The sequence below is a fragment of the Balaenoptera musculus genome, chromosome 14 (assembly GCF_009873245.2).
Source record: "Balaenoptera musculus isolate JJ_BM4_2016_0621 chromosome 14, mBalMus1.pri.v3, whole genome shotgun sequence".
Classification (NCBI taxonomy): domain Eukaryota; kingdom Metazoa; phylum Chordata; class Mammalia; order Artiodactyla; family Balaenopteridae; genus Balaenoptera; species Balaenoptera musculus.
In genome coordinates this window covers 26,672,675-26,697,442 of record NC_045798.1, presented here as the reverse complement: position 1 = coordinate 26,697,442, position 24,768 = coordinate 26,672,675, and the positions used below count along the sequence as shown (strand labels likewise).

At 57.8% G+C, this 24,768-nt stretch overlaps 1 protein-coding gene across 2 annotated transcripts; it reads left to right on the top strand.

The window, feature by feature from the left end:
- Positions 1-916: 916 nt before the first annotated feature.
- PPIL2 (peptidylprolyl isomerase like 2) lies at positions 917-24,352 on the top strand. Of its 2 annotated transcripts, XM_036875059.1 has the most exons (21): positions 917-1,046; positions 2,567-2,616; positions 4,557-4,602; positions 6,315-6,377; positions 7,278-7,329; positions 9,952-10,003; positions 12,973-13,064; positions 13,615-13,704; positions 14,538-14,613; positions 15,312-15,472; positions 16,478-16,553; positions 16,990-17,096; positions 17,254-17,343; positions 17,546-17,579; positions 18,111-18,228; positions 22,420-22,476; positions 23,060-23,132; positions 23,241-23,303; positions 23,392-23,531; positions 23,715-23,837; positions 24,214-24,352. In XM_036875059.1, exons 1-20 carry the CDS (start codon positions 1,015-1,017, stop codon positions 23,809-23,811), a joined length of 1,569 nt encoding a protein of 522 aa, XP_036730954.1. In that variant the 5' UTR covers positions 917-1,014; the 3' UTR covers positions 23,812-23,837; positions 24,214-24,352. The 2 variants fall into 2 exon arrangements, with proteins under 2 accessions (XP_036730954.1, XP_036730953.1); XM_036875058.1 differs by lacking the exon at positions 24,214-24,352 and having other exon boundaries at positions 23,715-23,910.
- Positions 24,353-24,768: the final 416 nt, after the last annotated feature.

The window sequence follows — 24,768 nt, the reverse complement described above, 5'->3', positions numbered from 1 at the left end:
TGTGGATGCCCTGCACCTTGCTTGCGACTGGAGATAATAGACCAAGCAGTTGGGGTCCTGGCCCTTAAGGAGCTTATGTCCCATCCATGTGTGTGTGGTAAGCCAGTATATAGATAAATTAGTACAGGATTACAAATTGTGATAAGCCCTTGTGGTAGCTGAGATCGAGATATATGGGGTGACTGGGTGGACAGTGGTACCTTGAGGAGAGTGGACACTAGGGGTAGAAGGGGGTGGAGAATTATGCTTTTACCAGACATGTTAAATTTGATTCAGTCCGTGCCCAGGTAGAGGTCAGGAGTCAGAAGTGCTGGCCATTTCGTGTTCGGAGACAAGGGATACAGGTGTTTAAAGCCATGAGCCTGGGCAAGGTCACCCAGTGCTTGAGTGTAGAGGGAGGTCCAGGGCTTGGCCGGGGCATGCACACGTGGTGGTCCAGCCTAGGGAAGGGTCGGTCAGAAGAGACCGAAGGGATCATCAGGGCTTTGGACCTTCAGGCTTCATGGCCACCGGCCCCTGGGCCGCCCAGGAGAGGGGCCTGAAGGCGGTGGGGACCAAATGGGCGGTGAGTGGGCAGACAGCGAATGTGCACGTCGCTTTGGAGGTTTCGGCCTGGCGGGGAGCGGTGATGGGGCCGAGGCTGGGGGTTCTTGGGGCTCCAGGCCTAAGACCTGAGAAACCAGGGCGGGTTTGGGCGGGGATGACGTTGAGCCGGGGCCGGCTGGGCAAGGCGGTCCAGCTAGAGGCCCCCGGGAAGACGGGGTTTCGAGGCGGAGGCAGCTCAGCCCCGACGCGGCCGAGCCAACCGCGAGCTCAGCCCAGGGACCCAGGGAGCCGCCTGCGCCGGCGGGGCATGCGCTTGAGCGCCAGGGACCACAGTTCCCGGCGTGCCCAGCGCCCGCTTCCGGGGCGGGTCCGAGAGACCCGGAAGTAGTTACGGAGCTCGGCCGAGAAGGCGCGGTGTGAGTAGTGTGCCGTTGTTTTTCCTCGCTCGCTGCTCCTGCCGCCGCCGCCATGGGGAAGCGACAGCACCAGAAGGACAAGATGTAAGTTGAGCCGCCGCCGGGAGCGGGCCTGTCCGCACTCTGCGCCGCGCCGAGTCCCTCTCGACGTCGCTTCCCCGGAAGCTTCCGCCGTCCCCCGGCGGGGCGGCTCCCCGAGGCGCGGGTCTTCCCGGATCCCGTCCCCTCGGCCCCTCCGCTTGCCAGCTCTGACCCCGCCGGCTTTCCCCGGGCGCGGTTCTCGCTCCCTAGCCTGCTCACGGGCTACAGCACCTTACAATTAAAACAAACTCACCTGGCACCACCAGCTGCCACCGAGTTTCTTTGATTTTTTTTATGACAAGAAGAGGAAGATCTCTGTCGACCGGCTGTTTTCTGCTTTCCCTTTGAAACCATTCCAGTCGGGCTCTGCCCGCTGCACTGCTCTTGTCGTGATCCTGTAACTTCCGTACGTCTCCATCCGGGGGTCAGTCAGTCCTCAGTCCTCGTTTTGTTGGGCTTCTCAGCAGCGTAGGACGCGGCTGACCGCCTCTCTCCCTCTGAAGCCCTTGTACGGTGCCTGGGACACCACACTCTTTGTTTTCAGGCTACCTCAGGGGTCTTTCTTTGTTGGTCTCCTTTGCTGGATCCTCCTCCCCCCGTTCCGGACCTCCTACGTCTCCTCCCCAGGTTCCCTCTCCATTTACATCCTGCCCCGGGGGATCTCCAGTCTTGCTTAGGACACCTCCACTTGGAGATCCGATGGGCTTCTCGAATTCAGTGTGCCCCGCGGGGAAGCAACTCTTGATGTTCAGCACCTAAGCGTGTTCCTCCCCCATTTTCCCATCTCAGTGGTCACACCGCTCTCCGCTCGCTGGGGTCAGAAGCCCGGGAGTTTCCCTCAGCTCCCTCTGCCTCCTGTCCATCAGTACGTCCTGCTGGCTCTTCCAGGAATTGACCGCTTCTCACTCATCCACCAGTTCTCCCACAGGTGGAGTTGATGCCAGCTCCTTCTTGGACCTTTGTAGTCGCCCTCAGATTGGTTTTCTGCTGCCTATTGCTTGACCCTCTGCACACGGCAGCCAGAGTGATGCTTTGAGGACTTATGCTGGATCAGGGTCCTTCCATCCTGCCTGAAGCAAATCCAGAGTCCTCCCACGGCCCGCGAGGCCCCTTGTGATACGACCACCACCCGCGTCTCCATCATCAGTGGCCCCGTGCCCCCATGTGCACTCTTTTTCAGTGGCTTTGCTCTTCTTTGGGAACACACTAGCTTTTCTTGCCTCAGGGCTTTTATACGTGATTAGTCGGCTTGGTCCCTCTGCCGGGAAAGCTCTCTCCCCAGGTCTTCATGTGGCCAGCTGCTTCTCATTGTTAACCCTGCTATTTGGAGCAGGACCGTTTGGGTTTGCTTACGAGCTTGCGTATCCCCGTGTTCTGTTGTGTTTTTCACTATGTGCCTGACACATAGTACGTGTTAAATAAACATTTTCCGAATGAGTGAAGTGATTTCGGTCATCAACTTCTTACTTCCAGAGACTATTTTTTTTATAAAGGGGTGGTAATAAGATTATCTCTCTTTCCAGGTACATTACCTGTGCTGAATACACTCACTTCTATGGTGGCAAGAAACCAGGTAAGGCCTGAAATCCTTCTGTTCCTTTTGGTGTGTGTGGGGGTATAATTAAGGAATGATGTCTTCACAATGCAGTAAGTGTAAAAATGAACAATTAATAAGAACGTGGAAACTGTAGTAGACAAATGGGCTGAGGACACAGTTCACAAAAGAGGAAATACACTAAACATAGGAGAAAATGTTTAATATTGGTGGTGATTTTTTTTAACATAGGTTACAATAATATTTTCTCTGTCAAGTTAATAAAGAATACAAAGAACGGGGACTTCCTTGGTGGCATAGTGGTTGAGAATGCGCCTGCCAATGCAAGGGACATGGGTTTGAGCCCTGGTCCGGGAAGATCCCACATGCCGTGGAGCAACTAAGCCTGTGCACCACAACTACTGAGCCTGCGCTCTAGAGCCCAGGAGCCACAACTGCTGAGCCCCCACGTGTCACAACTGTTGAAGCCCACATGCCTAGAGCCTGTGTTCCGCAACAAAGACAAGCCACCACTATGAGAAGCTCGCTCACTGCAACGAAGAGTAGCCCCTGCTCGCTGCAACTAGAGAAAGCCCGTGTGCAGCAACAAAGACCCAACGCAGCCAAAAATACATAAATTAAAAAAACAAAAAGAAGAAGAATGCAAGGAACAATAATACCTAAAGCTATCAAGGCTGCAGTCAAAAGAGCACTGTCACAGTCACTGGTGGGAGCAAAACTGGCCCAGCCTCTTGGAAAGGAAAGCTAAGAGGGAGACCCACAGCAGGGGTGTTAGTTAGGGTTGTGGCAGAAACCCACCTGCGGTATGTGCTTTTTCCTCTGAGCTCTTTCTTGATGTACCCCATGTTTTGGTTCTGTCTAGAGAAAGGTTTTAGTACACAGCAATTCTTTTTTTTTTAATTTCTTATTTATTATTTATTTAATATTTTTATTTTTGGCTGTGTTGGGTCTTCGTTTCTGTGCGAGGGCTTTCTCCAGTTGCGGCAAGCGGGGGCCACTCTTCATCGCGGCGCGCGGGCCCCTCACTTTCGCGGCCTCTCCTGTTGCGGAGCAGAGGCTCCAGACACTCAGGCTCAGCAGTTGTGGCTCACGGGCCTAGCCGCTCTGCGGCACGCGGGATCCTCCCAGACCAGGGCTCGAACCTGTGCCCCCTGCACCAGCAGGCAGACTCTCAACCACTGCGCCACCAGGGAAGCCCCCACAGCAATTTTTGCACTGGGTAATTTACATCAGCGTTTTCTTTTGTTTCTTTTTTTTTTTTTTTTTTTATCTTAGCAGGTTTTACTTTATTATTTTTATCGACGTATCGTTGACCTATAACACTGAGTGACTTCCAGGTGCACAATGCAGTGGTCTGATATTTCTGTACGTTGCAAAACAAAACCCAAAATAGGTCTAGTTACCGTATGTCACCACACACAATTTATTATTATTATTTACTTATTAAAATTTATTTTATTTATTTATTTTTGATTGCGTTGGGTCTTCGTTGCTGCACGTGGGCTTTTTCTAGTTGTGGCGAGCGGGGGCTGTTCTTTGTTGCAGTGCGTGGGCTTCTCATTGCAGTGGCTTCTCTTGTTGAGGAGCACGGGCTTTAGGTGCGCAGGCTTCAGTAGTTGTGGCGCACGGGCTCAGTAGTTGTTGCTTGCGGGCTGTAGAGCGCAGGCTCAGTAGTTGTGACGCACGGGCTTAGTTGCTCCGCGGCATGTGGGATCTTCCTGGACCAGAGCTTGAACCCGTGTCCCCTGCATTGGTAGGCGGATTCTTAACCACTGAGCCACCAGGGAAGCCCCACACACAATTTTTAAGATATCATTGACTACAGTCCCCATGCTGTGCGTTTCATCCCCGTGACTTACATGCACTTTTTCTTAAAACGTAGTTGACTTGTTGGTAGAGCACATCTGTGAAATTTTTTACAGAGTAAGTTTTCTGTCCTTTATTTTCATTTTGCACAGATATCGCACAAACAGATTTTCGTCGTCTACCTTTTGACCACTGCAGGTAAGAGTTTGGAGAGTTTAACCTTTCCCTCATGATTGTTCTCGGGTACTCAACTGTTTGACAGTGAATCTGATCCCTGGAGATGCAGGTGTAGCTTCTGTCTGCGTTCTCCCACTCGGATCTTCCGTGGACTGGAAGAAGGGACCCAGCAATGGAAAGAAATGATGATGGTTTTCTGCTTGTTCTGTGTCTCCATTTATGTGCATTGTCTTTTAACCTTGTTCTTACCTACAGAGGTAGGTAGGCTCTGTCATCAAGCCTGCCTTACAGTTGAGAGAACCAGTGCTTCGAAGAGTGAGCTCCCTCTCCCAGGTATCCCATCCAGGAAGTGGTCTGACTCTGAGCCCAGGGCTTTCATGCTTTCCTTTTGGTCCAGAGTCTGAGTAGTGACAGCAACCCCGATAGTCATGATACTGGGGCCCCTCCCCCTTCCCTGAGAATGCAGGTCACTGTGGGGGCGAGGAGGGACCCAGCTGCACAGCCACTTGGATGTCTCTTCCCACCCTCGTTAGACTAATGAACCGCAACACGTTAGGGCTTGGGGTAGTGGGCAGGTCTGGTGGTCCCCATGGGCCTGAGTTTCCCCAAGTTTGAGCCATGGTCAGCTCTGTCCTGGACACACATATCTACACAGCATTCTCCCCACCTTGCCCTCCTCTCCCTCTGACCAAAGTTCTGATTCCATAGGTCAGGGAGAGCCTTGAGAGCTGACCAAGCTCTCCTGGTGATCCCAGCACTGTGGTGAGGCAGGTCAGCCGATACCACGGGGCAGTGAGGGGGCAGGGGAGGCTGGGGGCACAGCCGCTGAATCTGCCCAGGGCTCCCAGGAGGCTCCCCATGTGGTGAGTGAGGGCTTCACCTGTTTCACTTGCTCAGGAAGTATGAACAAGTGAGGCCCAGACATCATCAGCTGCATTTCTCACCACCGCCACCAGTTTTGTCATCAGCCTCCTGGAAATGTAGTCTTGTAAATTGGTTCTATGGAAATCTTTGGTTCCCAGTTCTTCCAAGAGGTCTCTGCTCTGTGTCTCGCCCATTTTGTAACTACCTTGGGTTCTGGGTAACACGTGCTTTGAGAATGTGCCCTTCAGGCCCTGTTGGGAGAAGACGCATGTTCACTGTCTTGCTGTTTGGAGCTTGCCTTGTTGTTGGGTCCTGCTCTGGTCGGTCCCCAGCAGTACTACTGGGTTAGAGTAGAAGGTTGGGCCAGAGGGGGCGGTGGTGAGGTCTCCCCACAAGGGGTCCCTGGGGCAGCATCCGGGGAGGTGACCCCAATGCTGCCAGGCTGTCCAGGTCCTGGTGCCTGACCTGTGCTGACCGAACTCGTAGGTGACTGATGTACAAACAAGCCAAGTCAGCCAGGGCTCTTGATGACTAGTGATGGAGACCCCAGGCCAGAAGAAAAGGTTATTGGCTCAAGGAAGTCCACCGGATACCATCCTCCTCCACCTGTGGGCTCTGCTTTTCCTATGCGGACCCTCCACGAGGCAGGAAGTGGCCTTCGACACCCATATCCCTGCATTGGAACTTACCCAGGGCTCCCGGGCGTCAGGTCTTGTCTGAGTCACTTATCCACTCCTTGGAAACATGGCGGGAACGGAGCCTGCTGTGCAGCCAGGAGCAGGCAGGGCTCCTCCAGACCATGGTAACACCCCCAGAGTCTCCTGGGCTGGGAGGGGGCAGTGCTCAGCAGTGACCCTGTCCTTTCTCAGTCTCTCTCTACAGCCCTTTGTCTACCCGGTCTGCACCCCCGAAGGCGTCGTCTTTGACTTGCTGTGAGTTTTCCCTTGACTTCTGACTAACAGATGTGGTGAGATTGTTGGCACCCACTCAGGAAGGGGCTGTGGGGCAGCTGGAGTGTTTGGGCTCCAGGCAGTGCTGAGCCTGGACACGCCGAGGTCCCGGCAGCCTCGGGAGCCCTGGATGGGCCTCAGGCACGAGGCGGCAGTGCTGCTGTGACCTCTGCCTGGAGGGGCGTTGGCCTCTCCCCCGTGTGGGGGTCCCTAGTGCTCTAATTCGCACCCCGTACCTGTTAGAGTGTTAATGAGCTGAGTAGCTTTCACTTCATGAAGGCAGAGCCATAGTTGAGGCGCATACTTTTCTAGTGCTTCCCTTTGAAGCTTTATGCTCAGTTTTATGTCCCAACGTAAACCAGCTTCTGTAATTGTCTCATAGTTCAGGCTCATTTTAGAAGATTTGGAAAATACTTCAAAGAAAAAGGGAAAATTGGTCATAATTGCACTGTCCAGGGAAAGCACTGTCAATATCTGTAGTGCTCTTTTTCTGGGAGTGTATTTGTGGTAACCTGTTTGAGATCATACTGTTGAAGATAGTTCAGGATCCATTTTTCACTCAGATGAGAGCTTTTTTCCCCTATGTCATTCAGAATTCTCTGGAAGTGTGATTTTTGATGCTGGCCCAGTATCTCATTGTATGTACGTCTTTTTCTGTTAATGTTATTTATCCATGTTTATGCGTAACTGGAGTAAAAACCCTGAACGTACTTTGAAGCCCATGTAGCCAGAAATATTCCCCCGTTTCCTCTGATGAGGCAAAAAGTGAAGTGGAGTATAGCCCCTTCCCAGCTCCCCCCAGAGGCAGGCCCCCTGCACTGTGGCCCTGTCGCCAGGCTGCACCCGCCCTCCCGCTGACGCGCACTGTCCTCTTCCCTTCAGGAACATTGTCCCTTGGCTTAAGAAGTATGGGACCAACCCCAGCAACGGAGAGGTAGGTGGCTGTGCAGGAGCTTTGGTGATGCCGGTGAACACCAGGTGTCAGGTACAGGAACGTGGTGGAGGACCCACACCGGTCCTTTCTGGAGTGTTCCCCACTTGTGTGCACGTGTGCAGGCATCTGTCTTACCTCACTCGTGGACGCAGTTGCTCGGTGATCCCACTGCCCCTTGCTTCCACCCCCGAGGTGTCGGTGCGTCCGGCCCTGCCTGCGTCCGTGGTGGCTGCGTGTGCCCTCCTGTGGTGGCACAGTTCTGGGGGGCATTTGGAGTTCTGCTGTTGCAGATGGTGGTTACACATGCGGTGTACCCCTGGGACTGCTGGACGCTGGGGGCTGCGTTTTAGGCTTGGTAGCTCCTGGCAAGTTGCCCCCTGGAGGAGTCGCACTGTTCCAGACTCCCAACAGCGGCGTGTCAGGGGAGATGCGCGTCCCAGACCCTCGGCAGCTCTAGGAGTCACCTATCTCTTTGGGTGATGTAGCTTGTGGGCACCAGCGTTCTGTGACGTGCACTCTGTGGAGAGTTAGGTTAAGCAGCTGTTGATGTGTCACATGTACAGGTGCAGGAGAGAATCTGGAGTTGAGTTCCAGCATACTTCCCTGCTGGACACCCCCCGCCCCTCCGCATGCCTTGTTGTAAAGCCCCGGGGCGCCCACTTTCCGCTCCTCCCGCTGCTCTCTGTTCACTTCTCAGCGCGCCTTCCCTCTGCCACATTTATTCGGTTGCACCCATTTACTCACAGAAAGGGGTTAGCCGTGCAGCACGGTGCCTGGCGCTGTGAGCAGAGTGGGACGGGATGCTGACCAGAGGAGAATGGGGGACCTGGGGATGTCTGTGGAGCAGTGCCATGGAAGCTGTGACCTGGGGACGATGGGAGATGGCGGCAGATAGTCTGAGTTACATCAGGGGGGTCTTGCCAGCCCTGGAGGGAGCCTGGCTTCGTTCTGGATGGGCTGGCGGCCAGATGGGTTAAGCCGTAGCGAGCTGTGATCTGGCCTGTTTGGAAGCCTGGCTCTGGCTGCTGTGTCGGGACCAGACCTCAGGGAGGTGAGGATGGAAGCAGGGAGGCAGCAGGGGCCGTGTACTTTCTGGGCAAGAGGTGCCGGGTGAGCCTGGGCTAGGGTGCAGGCTAAGGAGGTGCAGTGCAGGGGCTAGAGGTGGGCAAGCAGGGAGGGCGGGGCCTTCTGCAGACCCTGGGAGCCAGGTTGGCTCCCCCAGGGTGTCAGCCTGATGGAAGTCCGGCCTGCGTTGGGGGAGTGGCGGGCAGTGTGGTGACTGGCACTGCAGAGCTGGGAGCTGGGCTGGGTGGTGGTCAGAGCCCGTCTGCTGGGATGAGGCCTGGTCAGCTCTGTGACAGACCCTGGGGGCCCTGTGGAGAGTGGAGGCTGTCATTGTCATCGTCTTTGGGGAGGCCTAAGAGGACCCGGGTGCGCTGAGGCTAGGGGGAGGGAGGGAGGCAGACGAGGGGTGTGAGCAGGGTCCTGGCCACCAGCCTCGGACGTGTGAAGTGTCGTGGGTTCAGTCTTTGCTCAGCTGTGCGCTTGTTACCTGTGTTCTGGAGGCGGATGTGTACTCTGGGGCCCTGGGCGGTGGCCTTGTTTTCGGGATTCACTGCCTCCCCTGGGATCAGGCTGCAGCTGTGTCGAGGCTGGAGCTCGCTCCTCTGTGGGTGGGGGCTGCGCTTTGCCGTTGCCCCCAGCCCCCCGTGTTTCCTGGTCCACGTCTGGCCCCCTGTCCTTGGTCTCCTCGGTAACTGTGGACAGCCGCTCCCCGGGTGCTCCCCAGCCCCACAGCACACCAATCGCCTGCCCCCAGCCATCGCCTCTGCTGCGGGTGTCCTGTCAGGGAGTCTGTGGTGCGTCCTCAAGCGGGGCCCGTGCCCCTCCCGGCCCGTGCCCAGAGTCCCCGCGGCTGTGGCCCTGAGGACCGTCCCTGTGGTGTCAGCTGCCGTGAGCTCCTGTCACCTCCCAGGGCCCCAGGAGGAGGGTGCTGTGTGTGGGTCTCCCTGGGCTGGCTGTGCCTGGGGCGGGCACCCACCATCTGTCCACAGGTGTGTGCGGGGGGGTGGTTGGCTAACGAAGGCAGGGCCGAGGTGGCTGTTGGGGAGCGGGCACGGGGCTGGGCACGGGGACTGTGCCAGGGGAGGGAGGACGTGGGGCAGAACCGGGTTCGGCCCTGGCAGAAGGATGCCTGGCATCTCCTCCGGGTGGCCCTTGGAGCTGGCCGGCGCTGCAGGGCCTGTGCCTCCCCATCCAGGGTCTCCGCTGCCCCCTCGCTTCCTCTGACGGAGGCCTCCCCACTGGGCGGCTTTCTTCTGGCTGCTGGACTTTGCTTTATTGTCCAGGTTCCTGGAGGAGAGGTGAGCTGCAGGCGAAGTCCAGAAGTTTTGAGAAAGGATCCCGTCCCATCCCCTCTTGGCATTTGCATGTATTGACTCCTCTTCCCCCACGTTGTAGTGCCCGGTGTTTCTTGGGTCGTCACACAGCAGAACAGCAGGGCAAACGCCTGGGTCCCCACTGCCCAGCTAAGGAGATATTGATTTGGCCAAAAAGTTTGTTCGGGTGCCTTTGCCCTTCTTCATGTGAGTTACTTGTTATTATTAATTACGCTTCTTTCAGAAACTGGACGGGAGGTGTCTGATCAAGCTGAACTTTGCAAAGAACAGTGAAGGTGAGTAATCCTTTACAGCCAGTTCTAGGATTGGCCCGCAGGACCCGAGGCCCCCGCCTCTCACCAAGTTTTTGTTCCTTTCTGATCAGGCTGGAGGCTTGCTTTTGATTTCTCAAAGGCTAATAATTTTTTCTTAAAGGTCCAGATGGTTTAAAGCTGGGGTGGAGGTGAAACCTCAGGCTTGGGGCACTTCTTCCCACAAGGGCACTTGGGCCATGTGGGCCGCCGGTGGCCTTTGTGGGTCCAGCTGGGCCCCACGGGAGACAGGCCCTACCTGGCCGTGGCTCTGGTCCAGTCATCGTTGGAGACAAGCTGCTCAGGCTGCGGCCCAGGGCGGGCGGCTGGGCAGTGGGTGTGGGGGGTCTGACGGATTTGCCAGGTGGCTCTTGGGCTGCTTTCCGCTCGGCACTGGTCATAAAGCTGCAGTCCAGTCCTGGGGTCCTGCTCTGCACCCCTCCACACCCTCCACTGTTCTCGCTGGCCAGACGCCTGCGCCGAGGCGACCTCCGTGGACACCGACCTTGTTCTCCATTCTCTGTGGGCCTGGCGCCGTGCCCTGGGCGCGTGCGGGTGCCGTGGTTGAGGTCGGTGTCGGGGCTCGCTGGGCGGGTGTGTTCCGGGAGATGCTGGAGCAGCTGAGGCTGGCCTGGCTCCCAGCAGGTGCCAGATGGCAGTGAACGAGCAAGCAGGCCTTGGTGGCCAGGAGCACAGCACCCCATGGATGGTCCCTGGGTGCCGTGTGGCTCCCTGCTCTGAGAGCGGGTGATTCGGGGAGGCCCTCGGTGTGTCTCCTTCACAAGTGTTTACTGAGCGCCTGCTGTGTGCGGAGAGCAAGACAGGCCAGGTCTCTCCCGGAACAAAAGGGAGGGAGGAAATTGGAAATGAGATCACTGTAGTGCATCAGGTGCTGCGTGTACCAGGTCAGAGGTAAAGCAGGGTGAGAGAGGGTCACAGGATGACTCGCTGACAGGGTTTGAGTGTAAATCTGGGGGGAGGGGGAGGAAGGGCGGGGGAGGGGAGCCCTGTGGGGATGTGGAGAGAGCATTCCGGGCAGCGGGCTCAGCCTGTGCAAAGGCCCCGAGGCACAGCCAGGAGTCCAGTGTTGCTGCATCAGGGTGAGCGGAGCGGGAAGCAGGGTCTGTGGTCCAGAGTCAGGTGGGATGGGGTGCAGAGCAGTCATGCGGGGCCAGGGTGGCCATGGGAGAACTCAGAGATTCCAGCAAGAAAGATCTGACCTAACTTTGCCTTTTTTAAAGTTTTTACTAACTTTGATCTAGAGATGCCTTTTTTTGGCTTTGTTTCGTCTTTTAGTTGAAAATTTTTTTTTTAAATTAATTTATTTTTGGCTGCGTTGGGTCTTCGTTGCTGCGCGTGGGCTTTCTCTAGTTGTGGCGAGCAGGGGCTGCTCTTCGTTGCAGTGTTCGGGCTTCTCGTTGCAGAGCACGGGCTCTAGGCGCGCGGGCTTCAGTAGTTGTGGCATGCGGGCTTAGTAGTTGTGGCTTGTGGGCTCTAGAGCGCAGGCTCAACAGCTGTGGCACACGGGCTTAGTTGCTCCACGGCATGTGGGATCTTCCTGGACCAGGGATCGATCCTGTGTCCCTTGCATTGGCAGGCAGATTCTTAACCACTGCGCCACCAGGGAAGTCCTTTTTTTTTTAAAGAAAGCATTATTTATTTTCTTTCTATTTTTTTTGCTAATTAATTTATTCTTGGCTGCATTGGGTCTTCGTTGCCGCATGTGGGCTTTCTCTAGTTGCAGCAAGCAGGGGCTACTCCTCATTGCGGTGGGCGTGCTTCTCATTGCAGTGGCTTCTCTTGTTGCAGAGCATGGGCTCTGGGTGTGCAGGCTTCAGTAGTTGTGGCACATGGGCTCAGTAGTTGTGGCTCACGGGCTCTAGAGCACAGGCTCACTGGTTGTGGCACACGGGCTTAGTTGCTTCACGGCATGTGGGATCTTCCTGGACCAGAGCTTGAACCCGTGTCCCCTGCATTGGCAGGCGGATTCTTAACCACTGCTCCACCAGGGAAGTCCCTAGTTGAAATTTTCAGGGATGTGAACTTCCCTGAAAGTTCTTCCCTGCCACTTCCCTGGCAGTCCAGTGGTTGGGACTCTGCGCTTCCACTGTGGGGGGGCCCGGGTTTGATCTGTGGTCTGGGAACTAGGATCCCGTGGTGCAGCCAAAAAAAAAAAAAGAAAGAAAGTAGAGTTAGTGTGTGACTCCCTGCCCCGTATCCATCCCCAGCTTCAGCTCCCATCCATTGTCAACGTGTCTGATTTTACCTGTGCTTGCATTCTGCACCTACTCAGGTGATTTTAAGCAGATCCCTGACATCATACTATCTCCTGCTTAAGTACTTTAGTGTGCATCTCTAAAAGCTAAAGATTTAAGAAATAATAACCACAATACCATTGTCACATCTAAAAAGTTAGTAGGAATGCCGTAGTATCATTGACTATCCAGCCAGTGGTCAAGTTTCCAGAATGCTCTCATAATTATTTTTTGTAGTTTTGAAATTGGGATTTTTAGAATCTATACAACTCAAGGTCTCTCATCTCTAAGTGTTCCCCTTTCTGCAGTGTTCTTGCTGGGACTTGAACAGGCTCCCTGGCTGCGGGCTGGTGTTGGTGGGGCAGGGCACGGAGGGCAGCCGGGGCTGGTTGCAGTAACCCAGGCGAGGGACGCAGGATGTACGGGGACGGGTCAGGGTCTGAAGGACGGGCTACTGGTGGGTGGGCAGGGGTGACGGACGCCCGAGGTGGAGAGGGAGGCCAGGTGGGCTGGGGGCTGACAAGGCCGACTTTGCTGAGGAAGGCCCTGCAGGGGTTGGGTCTTGCAGGATGAATGGGAATTCATGCTCTTGGAGGAGGAGCTTGAGCTACGGGCTGTCCCTCGGGTCCGCCCTGGGCATGCTGATGCAGGGTTCCGCCTCTCCCGCTCTCTGACCTTGGGTGTGTGCCTCCTCTCCAGGGAAGTACCACTGCCCTGTGCTGTTCACCGTGTTCACCAACAACAGCCACATCGTGGCCATCAGGACCACCGGCAACGTCTATGCCCACGAGGTGGGTCCTTGGGAAGCCCCAGGCCGGCTCATGGGCTGAGAGCCACCGGCGCAGCCAGGAAATGGCGGGGCTTGCTCGTGCCCTCCAGACTGGACCGGGGCAGTTCTTCCCACTGAGCAGGTCCTTGTTCCCTGGTGCCCCCCACAGGCATCGGCAAAGACCCTGGAGGGACCTCAGCTCCTAGTGCCGCCCCAGGGGAGCACATGTTGGGGGGGGGGGTCCCGATTTCCACACCCGTCCTGCTCTGGGCCTGCTTTGGGCTGGGTGCAGATGGCAGGGCTATGGCCCCGCGATGTGGGAAACCCTCCCTAAGCCTTTTTCACGCCCATCCCTGGAGGTTGGCCTCGCGGGGCTCTGGGGTCACGGATTTGGGTGGCTCATTGGGAGACAGATGTGTGACAACAGCAACCTGTCTGGGGTGCAGGAAGCCCCGCCCCTTGGTGGCACACACCTGTCCCCCCACCTTGGTCCTTTCCCTACCTCTGGGTGGGCTCTGGGCTGCCAGGTCAGAGGGCAGGCAACGTGACAGCGGACTTTCTCCTGGCTTTAGGCGGTGGAGCAGCTAAACATCAAGGCCAAGAACTTCCGAGACCTGCTGACCGACGAGCCCTTCTCCCGGCAGGACATCATCACCCTGCAGGTGGGTGTCCCCTTCCCTGCCTGCCCGGGGACCACCTGCCCAGGACCTTGGCTCCTCCTGCCTCAGTGGTCTCGCGGCCCCCTGCCTGCGTAGCTCCCAGCTGTCCCGCCTGTTGGCAGAGCCCCTCCCGCCCTCCCTGCCCTCAGTCACCCTGGGCCTCCACACAGGCAGTCTCCTCAGTCCGGGGCTCACCACTCCCCTCCGAGGCCGCCCCTGCCGTGTCAGGGCCCTTGTCTCTGCCCCCAGAGCCACCTCCACGTCCAGGCAGCCCCGTTGCAGGCCTGAGGGCTGGGGCTGGTGTGCTCGGGACCCAGGGGCGAGTGTAGGGTGTGCCTGTAGGTGTCAGAGCCCCGAGTGAGTTCATGAGAACCCGGCCCTAGAAAATCAGGGTGTCTGGATCCTCCTGTGGCTCATCCCGTTCTAATCAGAGGCCAGTGCATGGCTCTCCCCAGTGGTGGGCTCGCTGTCCCCAGGGCAGACCGTGGGGTCAGTCTGGCAGCCGGGCTGAAGCGGGGGAGGCCTGCAGGAGGCCTGGAGGTGGGCACCCCACGTCCCGTGCTAACAGCTAAGGGTGCTCGGCTGTGTGTGGGGAGAAGGGGACACAGCTGGCTGAGCAGCCATCTGTGCCACTGTCCGCGCCCCACCCCTGCTCATCACCCTGCGCAGGGCAGAGTCCCTGTTGACCTGCAGTGCCCATGCAGCCCCCAGCCTCTCCCCTCCAGCCTGGTCCCTGTGCTGGTCCACCCGTCCTTTGCTGCCCAGCAGCCGCACGGCCCAGGACGGGTCTGGCTGTGGTGCCAGGCTCACTGCCACACGTGTTCTTTTTGCCATAGGACCCCACCAGTTTGGACAAATTCAATGTCTCCAACTTCTTTCATGTTAAGAATAACATGAAAATAATAGACCCAGGTATGTATGACCAGGGCTGGCCCGGGTGCCAGGGACTTGGGTAGAAGAGCCTGGGCGAAACCCCCCACCTCCCTGGGGCTTGAGCGTCTGGGAGTCTCACCCAGGTTTTCACAGGTCTTGCATTTCCTGAGCCGATGCTCCATTGTTCTGTGCTGGGGTTGGCAGACCACCCTGGCCCATGCCTGCCATTGGGGGCCAGACATGTCGGTGCCAGCCGGGCCATCACCATGATGCCCAGCCTGGCCATCTCCCCGCCACCTCCACCCCATCAGGACTTGGCTCTAGGTCTGTCAGAGCTGCTTCCTCTCCCACGTGCTCGGGGGCCTGGGTGGGCCTTCTCCTCAGAGATTGTCTGTGTCCCACCACAGGGATGGGCCATTCGTGCTGGCCGCTGGGTGGGTATGGAGGTCCCATGAAGGGTGGTGAGTGCTCATGGCCACTGAGTCCTGTGATGCGAGGCTGTGACCCCTGGAGCTGGGGCCGGTCTGGGGACAGGGCAGTGGCCTCGCTCTTTCTTCCCCCACTGGCTCCTCCCTGGGTTGTTGTGACCAGGAGGCTGTGACTGTGACAGAGGCTCTGGTCACTTCAGACTCGTGTCCCGGCCGGGGCTCTCAGCGGCTCTGGCCTCCTGTCCCCGTCACGACATCTGGGGATGCTGCTGGGTCTCGGCTGCTCAGGGCGACTGTGCTGTTTTGTAGATGAAGAAAAGGCCAAGCAGGACCCATCTTATTATTTGAAAAACACGAACACGGAGACCCGAGAGACGCTGCAGGAGCTCTACAAGGAGTTCAAAGGGGACGAGGTGCTGGCGGCCACCATGAAGGTCCCCGAGAAGACAAAGGTGGACAGGCTGAACGCTGTGAGTAGGCAGCGGGCCTCGCCGCTGCCCTCTCTGCCGCTCGGGGCACTTCTGGGGATGGGGCTGCACTGAGGCTGGCCCAGCAAGGCTGGGGCCACGGACAGGTGTGGCCGGCCCGGAGCAGATGTGCTGGGTGGACAGCTGCCTGGTAGCTTCAGTGGTTCCTCGCCCCACAGCTGCCTGGGGTATGGGCAGAGACACTGCCCTGCGAAGCTGGTTACTCGGTGCCCAGAGCAACCTCAGGGGTGCCAAGCTGCTGGGGGGAGGGAGCCAGTGGTACTGGGGGTACCTGGCACCCGCCCTCACCTTCTCGTCCCACACAGCCCATGGTTGGTCCTGGGACCCCCAGTCGGCAGTGAGGGCACCAGGGTTTGCACCCTGGCTTGTCAAGCCCCAAAGCTGCCCCTCCCCTATTCAGGCAGGACCTGGTAAGCTGGGGCTGGGAGACCCTGGGGGGGGAACTCTGAGGTGCCCCCCTAAAGAACTGTCCAGAAAACTAAGCGTGCTAAAAGAAGAAGGTTTGTTGTTTATAATTTAATCCCACCTCTAACACGATGGTTCTTAGCATTTTGGTGTATTTCTTTCTCATGGGAAGAAACTTTTTTGTCCTTCTGTTTAGAAGGAAAAAACCGTTTATTGAGGCTTACTTTTTCCTGTAGGGACTTGACACATTTAAAAAGAAGCTCAAGTTCTTGGTGCTCTGAACCCCAGAGATGCCCAGGCTCTGCCTGGTGTGTTTTTCTGGGTTTCACTTAATGTGAGAGCTTTGGCAGCCGGGCCTTCAGCCCAGTTGAGGCCCGTGGGCTGCTGGCTCACTGTGCTCCCGCTCCCTGGGCCCTTGGGGAGAGGCCAGTGCGGGCTGGGCTGTCCTGTCCGCCTTGGTAGGCCCCTGCGGGCGCCTGTGGGTGGTGGTCAGGGACACCTTCCTGGAGGAAAGGCACCGAGCAGGACCTGAGCAGCGGGGTGGCCTCCCGGGGCTGAGGAGCCACCGTGGTTTCTCGGCAGGCCCACTATTCCACCGGGAAGGTCAGCGCCTCCTTCACCTCCACTGCCATGGTTCCCGAGACCACGCATGAAGCAGGTAGTGGCCTTTGTCTCCACCGCCAGCGTTAACAGCGGCCAAGGGTGGGGGCGCCCTTGTCCGTGCCCTTCTCAGCGCTGCTCTGTCGTGCCTGGGCTTTGTGGGCTCGTGGGCAACTCAGGAGTGGCCAGGCATGGCCCCTTTTGAAAGTGGGCTTGTGCTTGGGATAGGGGCGGCTGTCCAGGGGGCTCCCTGGTGGTGGGAGGCCCTCCCCATGCTGGGGCCACCCCACCTCAGGCTCCAGCCCAAGTCCCACCTTGGTGTTGCCCCCAAGCCCCCTTCCTCTCCTGTTCTTGGCTGGTAGGGCCCCCCTCCCCCTCTCCTCCCCTCCCCTCCCCACATTGAGGAGCCTTCAGGCCCTGCTGCTCCGCCCTCCCCGATGCCCCTGGGGGCTCCGGGCCACGGGCAGGCAGGCAGCTCAGGCCTTTGCTTGCAGCCGCCATTGACGAGGACGTGCTGCGCTACCGGTTTGTGAAGAAGAAGGGCTACGTGCGGCTGCACACCAACTTGGGCGACCTCAACCTGGAGCTGCACTGTGACCTGGTGGGTGAGGTGGCCGCCTGCGATTGCCTGGTTGCTGGGCCTTGCAAGTCCTTCCTCACTGACGGGGCCGCCTTCCACTGCCCAAGGGCCCTGGGGGTCCTTGGGACCCTTCCCTGGTTGCCACATGCCTCAGGGGAGCACTTTGCCTTTTTTGTAGACGCCAAAAACCTGTGAGAACTTCATCAAGCTTTGCAAGAAGCAGTACTACGATGGCACCCTCTTCCACAGGTCCATCCGCAACTTCGTGGTGAGTGCCATGCACCGGCCCCCCAGTGCCCACGTGCGGAGTCCTGCAGTGACCCACGTGTACCCGGGGGCCAGCTGGCCACACCAGGCCTCTCGGGGGTGAACCGGGAGGGCCCCATTCTCATCAGGAGCAGCTGGGGGAGGGGGGGCAAGGGGGCTGAGGCTCATGGGTGCGGCTCCTCACTGGCTGGTTCTTCCCGCAGATACAGGGGGGTGACCCCACGGGCACAGGCACAGGTAGGTGCTCGTGCTGGGCCCCTGGGAGCTCTGGCTGCACAGCAGGCTCTGAGGGCAGGGGCGTGGGGACTCTGCTAGCCCCACGTGCTGTCTCTTTCCTCGTTTCAAGGTGGTTGTGAGGCCTCAGCCACAGATGAAGGGTGGGGGCACGTTACCTCCCGCTGGGCCTCCAGGGGCACCCCCTCTGTCCACAGACCAAGGGGGCCCACAGTGGGCGGAGGTTGGGCCCCACCCTGGACGCTGCCCCTCCAGAGCCCCCCTTAGCCTGCCAGCTGCTTGGGCCAGCTCATCCCTCACCCTGTGTGGTGTGAGCAGGAACCACCCGTCTCCTTGGCACTTTACTCCCTGTTCTGGGGGCCGGGCCCTAACCAGGGGCTCTAAGGGCCCTGGGGCTGCGGGGATGTCCTGCGGGGAGTTGGTAATGAGGACCCCAGGGATTGCGCACAGGTTTTTGAGCTGGGCCGCGTCCCAAGAGCTGCGCTCAGCTGGGACCTGGTCATTCTTGCTGCCACATGCCCCCTCCTCCTCCAGGGGGGGAGTCGTACTGGGGAAAGCCCTTCCGAGACGAGTTCCGGCCCAACCTCTCGCACACGGGCCGCGGCGTCCTCAGCATGGCCAACTCAGGGCCCAACACCAACAAGTCTCAGTTGTGAGTCAATGCGCGGCCATGGGAGGGGCCCGGGGAGGGGGTGGCTCCTGCAGATTCTCTGTCAGCCTCGCCCTACATGTTGTGCCACCCCTCCCCCGAATCCAGAAAGTGTGGGGACACGCGCAGACCTGCCTGAGCGCTGGGCGTGTGCACTTGCACGTAAAACGAGTCATCCGGCAACCCCGTGCCTCGTGGTGGTGCCTGCAACAGGCCAGGGCGGCACCAGATACGGGTGTGGATGTGGATGCCCGGCCGGGGGGCAGAGACCCAATGAGGGGTCGGGAACTCTGCTGTGAGTGTTTCGGCGGCGTTAGATACCCAGGACACCCACCTTGGTCCTAGTAGGTCTAAGTTTTGGTGCTGAGAGGGTGAGAACAGGCTAGACGTACAGGCTTGGGCGGCCTGTGTCTAAGTGTCGTGGGGGCCACCAGGAGCAGTGGAAGGTGGGGGGCGGCGCAGGGGAGCTGCGGGGCCGCAGAGGAGAGTGTTTTCCCAGGAGCCACACGCTGCCTGCGGAGGTTGGTTTGGGCCACATGGCCACTGATGGCGCGTCGAGGACGGTTTGGGTGGCGGCTCGCATGCACGTTTGCTGGCTTCACCTGCAGAGCCGCCTGGCTTGGTGGAATGGGGCCCCAGGTGGAGTGTTTCTCTCCCGCTCAGCCTTCTCTAGGAGCTTTATGAGTTCATCTACGTTTCTTGATTTATGATTCTTAAAAATCCTTAAATTTTTACCTGTGTTCCAGATATTTTCCCCAGACTTTAAAAATTTCGTGGGAAGGTGGCACATGTTTTTACATATCTCCTGTGGCATTTCCACTTGTGCTTAAGGAGTCCCCAGTGCCATCGTGCGTGTGTCTTGGGGAAGTTGTGGAAGGCTTTGGTTTTGAGATCTCGCTTGTCCGTGGTGATTGTGTGTGGCATGGGCACAGGGTTTGTTTCCTCCCAGTTGTGCTGGTGTCACTCAGAGCATCCCCAGGTGGATGGCAGCCTTGCTGGCGACTGAACAGTCAGGATGCCCGTCACAGGCTGTCAGGTGGCTAGTTGGCCCCCCGGCCATCGCGGGCACCGGTGGAGTGGGGAGGGGCCCCCGAAGGGCGGAACACGCCCTCCTACCTGATGGGTGGTCCCCTGTCTTAGGTGACTCCTTCCCAGTGATTTCCCTGCTCATCCTCCAGCGGAGCCCCTGAGAGAGCTTCCCACAGAGAAGGCACTTCCCGCCAGCCATGAGGGCCTCGGGTCGTCCTCCTCGTGCCCTGGCACTCGGCACCTTCCTGTGGGAATTGGCTCTCACTCTGTTTGTTGTTACTTCCGCCAACGTTACACTTAACCTGCTCACACCAGCTCCGCACTGGGCTCTGCAGTGAGTTCCAGAAGGAGGTCCACCCTCACTGTCTGTTTGCACGTTGCTTTGGCTTTGATTGCTTATTCTCTAATCTGGACTTTATTCTAATTGGAGCGACATGACGTGTGTTTTATTTATTTATTTATTTATTTAAAATTTAAAAATTAAAAAAAATTTTTTTGCGACGTGTGTTTTAGAACAACGGACGTGCGTGGGGTAGTTTCCATCTAAGGATGTGCCTTGACTTCTCCTGTGGATGTCTTCTGTCTTCTAATGCGATTTTACAGTTTCTTCACTTGGGTCCTTTGCCTTCCTGGATAAAGCTATTCCTTAAGGATTTTGTAGTTTGTGATATTTTTGAAAACAGAATTTTCTTCCCCTAATTCTGGGTGGTTATTGTTCATGTAGAGAAAAACTATTACTTAGGCACTTTATCAAATTCTCTTATATTTCCAGTAGTTGTTTACTGAAACTGTCTTAGGCTTCGTAGACATTTCACGTTATCAGCTTGAGGGGATGTCCTCTCCTTCCTGGTGCAGACATGGTCCCCTCACCGTCGGGCTGTGCGGGGGAGGACATGGGCTCTGTTGTGTCACCCGATCAGGTTTGCTGTTGGGCCTACTTTTTCAGGCGAGGTTGCTGAGTTTGCAGACGCTTTCCTGTAGCGTCTGTCACTGTAGCGTATGCTGTTTTTCTCCCGGAGGCTGTGGGCCAGCCTTTCTGCTGTGTCCGTGTGTCTGTCCTGGCCAAGATTGTAGACTGCTGCTCCCTCCACATGGGGGCTGGCCTGGGTCATCTGCACTGGTTTGATGGGGTCTGAGTACCGTGGGCGCTGCCCACAGGGCGAGGTGGCCGGTGCCTTCTGGGGGGACAGCTGAGCAGCTTTGGAGGCGAGGCAGCTGTTGTGACCTCGCTGGGCAGGGACGGCCGCAGAGCGTCCTGCTGACCCTTAGGTGGGCTTTGCTGCTCCGGCCAAGCACTGATTCACATTTTGCTGGAATGGGACTCACCCATCTCTGGATTCTCAGCCTGTGTCCATGCATCCCCCTCTCTCCCCATCCCTGACCACATCTGTGTCCGTTCTTCCTCGGGGCTTACAAGGGTTGTCTACTCTCACTTTCTCTGTAGTTATTTTCAGTTTCTACCTCGAATTGCTTCTTCCTGGTTTCTGTTCTCTCCTTTCTTATTTTCGTGTCTCTCCCCCTGCAGCCTCGGCCTGTGCATCCCCCGCCCACTGCTTGCTGGTGGCTGGTGGTTCCGTCTGTCTTGTCCTGGCAGGGCTATGTGGCGTTTCTTAGCCCCACGGGGCTGGGTGGGTGCTCTGCGTGCTGTTGGCAGGGCTGGTGGTGTCACCTTTTTTTTTATTATTTCCGACTCTGCTTAAATAGCCAGTAAAACCGCTGCTGGATTGGTGGCGGTTTTCTCTTTTTATTTCTAATATTATCGGGTGTTTTCTTTGTCTTTTCAAAGAGCTAACTTTAGACTTTATTTCCTTTCTGTTATGTTTTGGTCTCCCTTTTGTTGTTTTTCTGTTTTCCTCCTGTTACTTTAGGTTTATTCCATTCTCTCTTGAGTTTCTTTAACTGTGTTAGAAGTGAGAATAGGAGCCCTGCCTGGCGGCCGGAGGTCGGGGACGCACAATTCCGCGATTTTTGACGTTTGGCAGTCCGATGGGCTTGGAAGGCATGCGCTCCCTGGGCGGCTGCTGACGCGTGTTGATGGAGCTCGGTCCCGCACGGGCTGTGGGGGTGTGGGGGCATCGCTGCACTTCTCTGGGGACTGCTCCATGTTGCGACCGTCGCCACACTTCCTGCCTCTATCCCTGCTTTTAGCCTTGTAGATTCTTGAAGTCTTAAAGCAGTATCTTACACAGCACACACCTAGATCTTGGTTTATTTTAATTCAGCCTGACAGTCCTAAGTGTGTATTTAACTTTCCAGTCACTTTGCTGCTTCTGGTGATCTTAATTTGTTTTCTACTTAGCCTTTTCTTCTATTTCTTTTTGTTTCCTTCTTTTCTCTCTCTCCTGGTTTGGAACTTAAACGTTTTCCTTGTGGCCTCACGTCAGGAAGTACATCCGTCTAATGTCTGAAGTTACTGGTTAGCGCCCTTCCCCCCCTCCCTCTCAGTCAACCCGCCGGCTCTCACATCCGTGTCCTCGGGGAGTTTAATTTACCGTTAAAAAAAAAATCTTTATTTATTTATTTATTTTTGGCTGTGTTGGGTCTTCGTTGCTGCATGCGGGCTTTCTCTCTAGTTGCGGTGAGCGGGGGCTACTCTTTGTTGCGGTGCGCGGGCTTCTCATTGCGGTGGCTTCTCTTGTTGTGGAGCACGGGCTCTAGGCGCGCAGGCTTCAGTAGCTGTGGCACGTGGGCTTCAGTAGCTGTGGCTTCTGGGCTCTAGAGCGCAGGCTCAGTAGTTGTGGCGCACGGGCTTAGTTGCTCCGTGGCATGTGGGATCCTCCCGGACCAGGGCTTGAACCCGTGTCCCCTGCATTGGCAGATGGATTCTCAACCACTGCATCACCAGGGAAGCCCCCTGATTTGCCCATTTTTATACCAAATTAGACGTGAAGATTTTTGAGGTTGGCCCTTGTGTCCCTTTCCCGCATGTGTCTGTGTCCGGACCCCTTCCTGCTCGTCGCCTCCTTTCTTCCAGGCTACAGTCTGTGGTCCTGTAGTCAGTCTCTTGATGGGACGGGCTCTGGGCACAGCGTAGGCCCAGGAGGAGGTTGGTGGCGGTCAGGCCTGGAGGCAGAGCCCCTGCCCCTTCCTGGGCGGCCTGGTAGGGGGCCGAGGCAGGCGGGTGGGGGGGGCGCAGGCTCTCCCTGACCATCCCTCTTTCCCCAGCTTCATCACCTTCCGCTCCTGCGCTTACCTGGACAAGAAGCACACCATCTTCGGGCGGTAAGGAGCTGCACGTGAGGTCTACCTTTCCCTGGGTTGGGCCAGCTCCCACTTGCCCCGTCTGTGTGTCTGCACAAGTGGGGGCTTGGGGCTTCTCTTGGGGGGGGGGATGGGGGTGGGCAGGGAGTTTGGCCCTCTGGACCTGAGACCCGCCCCAGTGGCCTACCCAGCGCCCTGCCTGACCCCCTCAGGCTCTCCCTTGAATGGTCCCGAATCTCAAAGCTGGGCCACATCCTGTCTCTCTCCCCATCTCCTGTCTGGGGCTCGGCACCCATCCTGTGAAGGCCCAGATGGTATTTCCAGCTCTGTGGCTTCATGGTCTCTGTTACACCCCCGCTCTGGTCATAGCACAAAATCAGCTACAGACATTATGAGCGTGGACGGGTCCCGATCAATCTTTGTTGACAGAGCTGGCTGCCAGCTGGACTTGGCCACCAGCCGGGCCCGGGGACCCCGCCCCTCATCTCTGGGTCCTACTGGCTCATTCTGGAGCCACTCTGTGCCCCTGGCCTGCGCAGGGACATGGCCTTTGTGGGTGCCCTGCCCTGGGCACATTCTCAGGCGCCCCATTGCTCTGCTGCAGGGTTGTTGGAGGCTTTGACACACTGACGGCCATGGAGAATGTGGAGAGTGACCCCAAAACTGACCGCCCTAAGGTATGTGCCTGGGAGCATGGGGGCTGCTCCTCAGGCTTGGCACTGGGCGGGCCCTAGGCGGGCTGGGGGCCTGCGCCAGCTCTGCTCACCCCCTCCCGCCCCCACCAGGAGGAGATTCGCATGGACTCCGCCACAGTGTTTGTGGACCCCTACGAGGAAGCCGATGCCAAGGTGAGGGGGGCACTCGGGGCCCGTTCTGTCCCCAGGAGCCCCACCTGGCCCAAGGGCTCCAGGCCAGACACTCCCCTGCCTGCCGCAGATCGCTGAGGAGCGGAAGAAGACGCGGCTGGAGGCAGCGGCCCTGGAGAGCACAGCCAAGACCAGCCAGCCCCAGCAGGGGAGCCAGGGCCCCCAGACGTACCGCCAGGGGGTGGGCAAGTACATCAGCCCGGTGGTCACGTGAGTCTCCACGGTGCCCTCCCTGCACTTACCGCCGGGGGGTGGGCAGCCGGGGGCACGGGATTGTGCCATGAGCTGGCTGCTGGGGGCGCCTTGGTGCAGGGTGAAGGAGGGGGGGTCAGGGCTCCCAGTTCGGGGCCTGGTACCCACATGGCAGCTCTCGTCTGCTGCTTCTCTCCCCAGGAAACGGGTAGCAGAGGAAGAACCCTCCACCAGTGCAGCTGTCCCCGTGGCCAAGAAAAAGCCCAGCCGAGGTTTTGGGGACTTCAGCTCGTGGTAGCAGCAGGCTGGCCGCTCTGGATTCTGGTAGGGACTTGGACTGTGTCCCTGAGTTGTCTGCCCTTCGAGCTGCGACTCAATAAAGCTCTGGTTTATTGGCCTGGGTCCTCTTTCCTGGCCTTGGGAGTCCACGGGCCACCTCGTCTCTCCCTGGGTAGGATGGCCTGGCCCTGTCTGTCTCCACCTCTGCCCCTCTGCCTCAGTCAGGAGGGCGAAGCCAGCTGGCTCCCACTGTTCCTGGCAAAGGGCGAGCAGAGGCCCTGGGAGCTGGTGTCCCCCCCTGCCAACTCCTCTCCAGCCTCAGGGCCTGGCCTTGTGCTCACACACGACCTGGGGACCTGCTCGGGGGTGTCTCTATTGAAGATCTTCAAAGCCTGCCCTTTCTGCACCCTCCATCCTGCAGTCCTCCTGACTGTGACACTGCTCCCTTGGCTTCCAAGGAGCTCCCGTGGAGGAAGGAGCTGCCTCCTCCCAGGCCCCGTCTGCTCCTGCTGCGAGGCCAACAGGGTCATCGCTGCCCTCCCCTACTCTCAGCACCTGTGCCCTCGGGTCAGCACGGCCACCACCCCCTTGGGCTCTGGTCCGTTTCTCTCCTTTCCTGCGTCACCCAAAACCTCACGTCAGTGAGTGCCTACAGCTCTTATTTCTAGAAGGTACTGTGGCTCTTTCCGCATCTCTGCTTCTGAGCCCTGGGCCTGTCTCACCTGCCTCCTCCGAGCCTCACGTGCAGGTCCCCACGGATGGCGGCGCCTTCCCTGCGCACGGACCCGCCCTGCAGCCCGTCCTCCGAGGCCCCTGCCCATATCCGTCAGCTGGGACCTGGACTCTATGGTGACCTTCCCACTCCCCCGATGCCTTGGGCCAGGCTGCTGTCCCTCACATCTTCCCAACCCTCTCACCATTGAGGGGCTTACACACCCGTGCTGTCTCCGGGAGCTGGGGTCACGGGGAGGAGGTG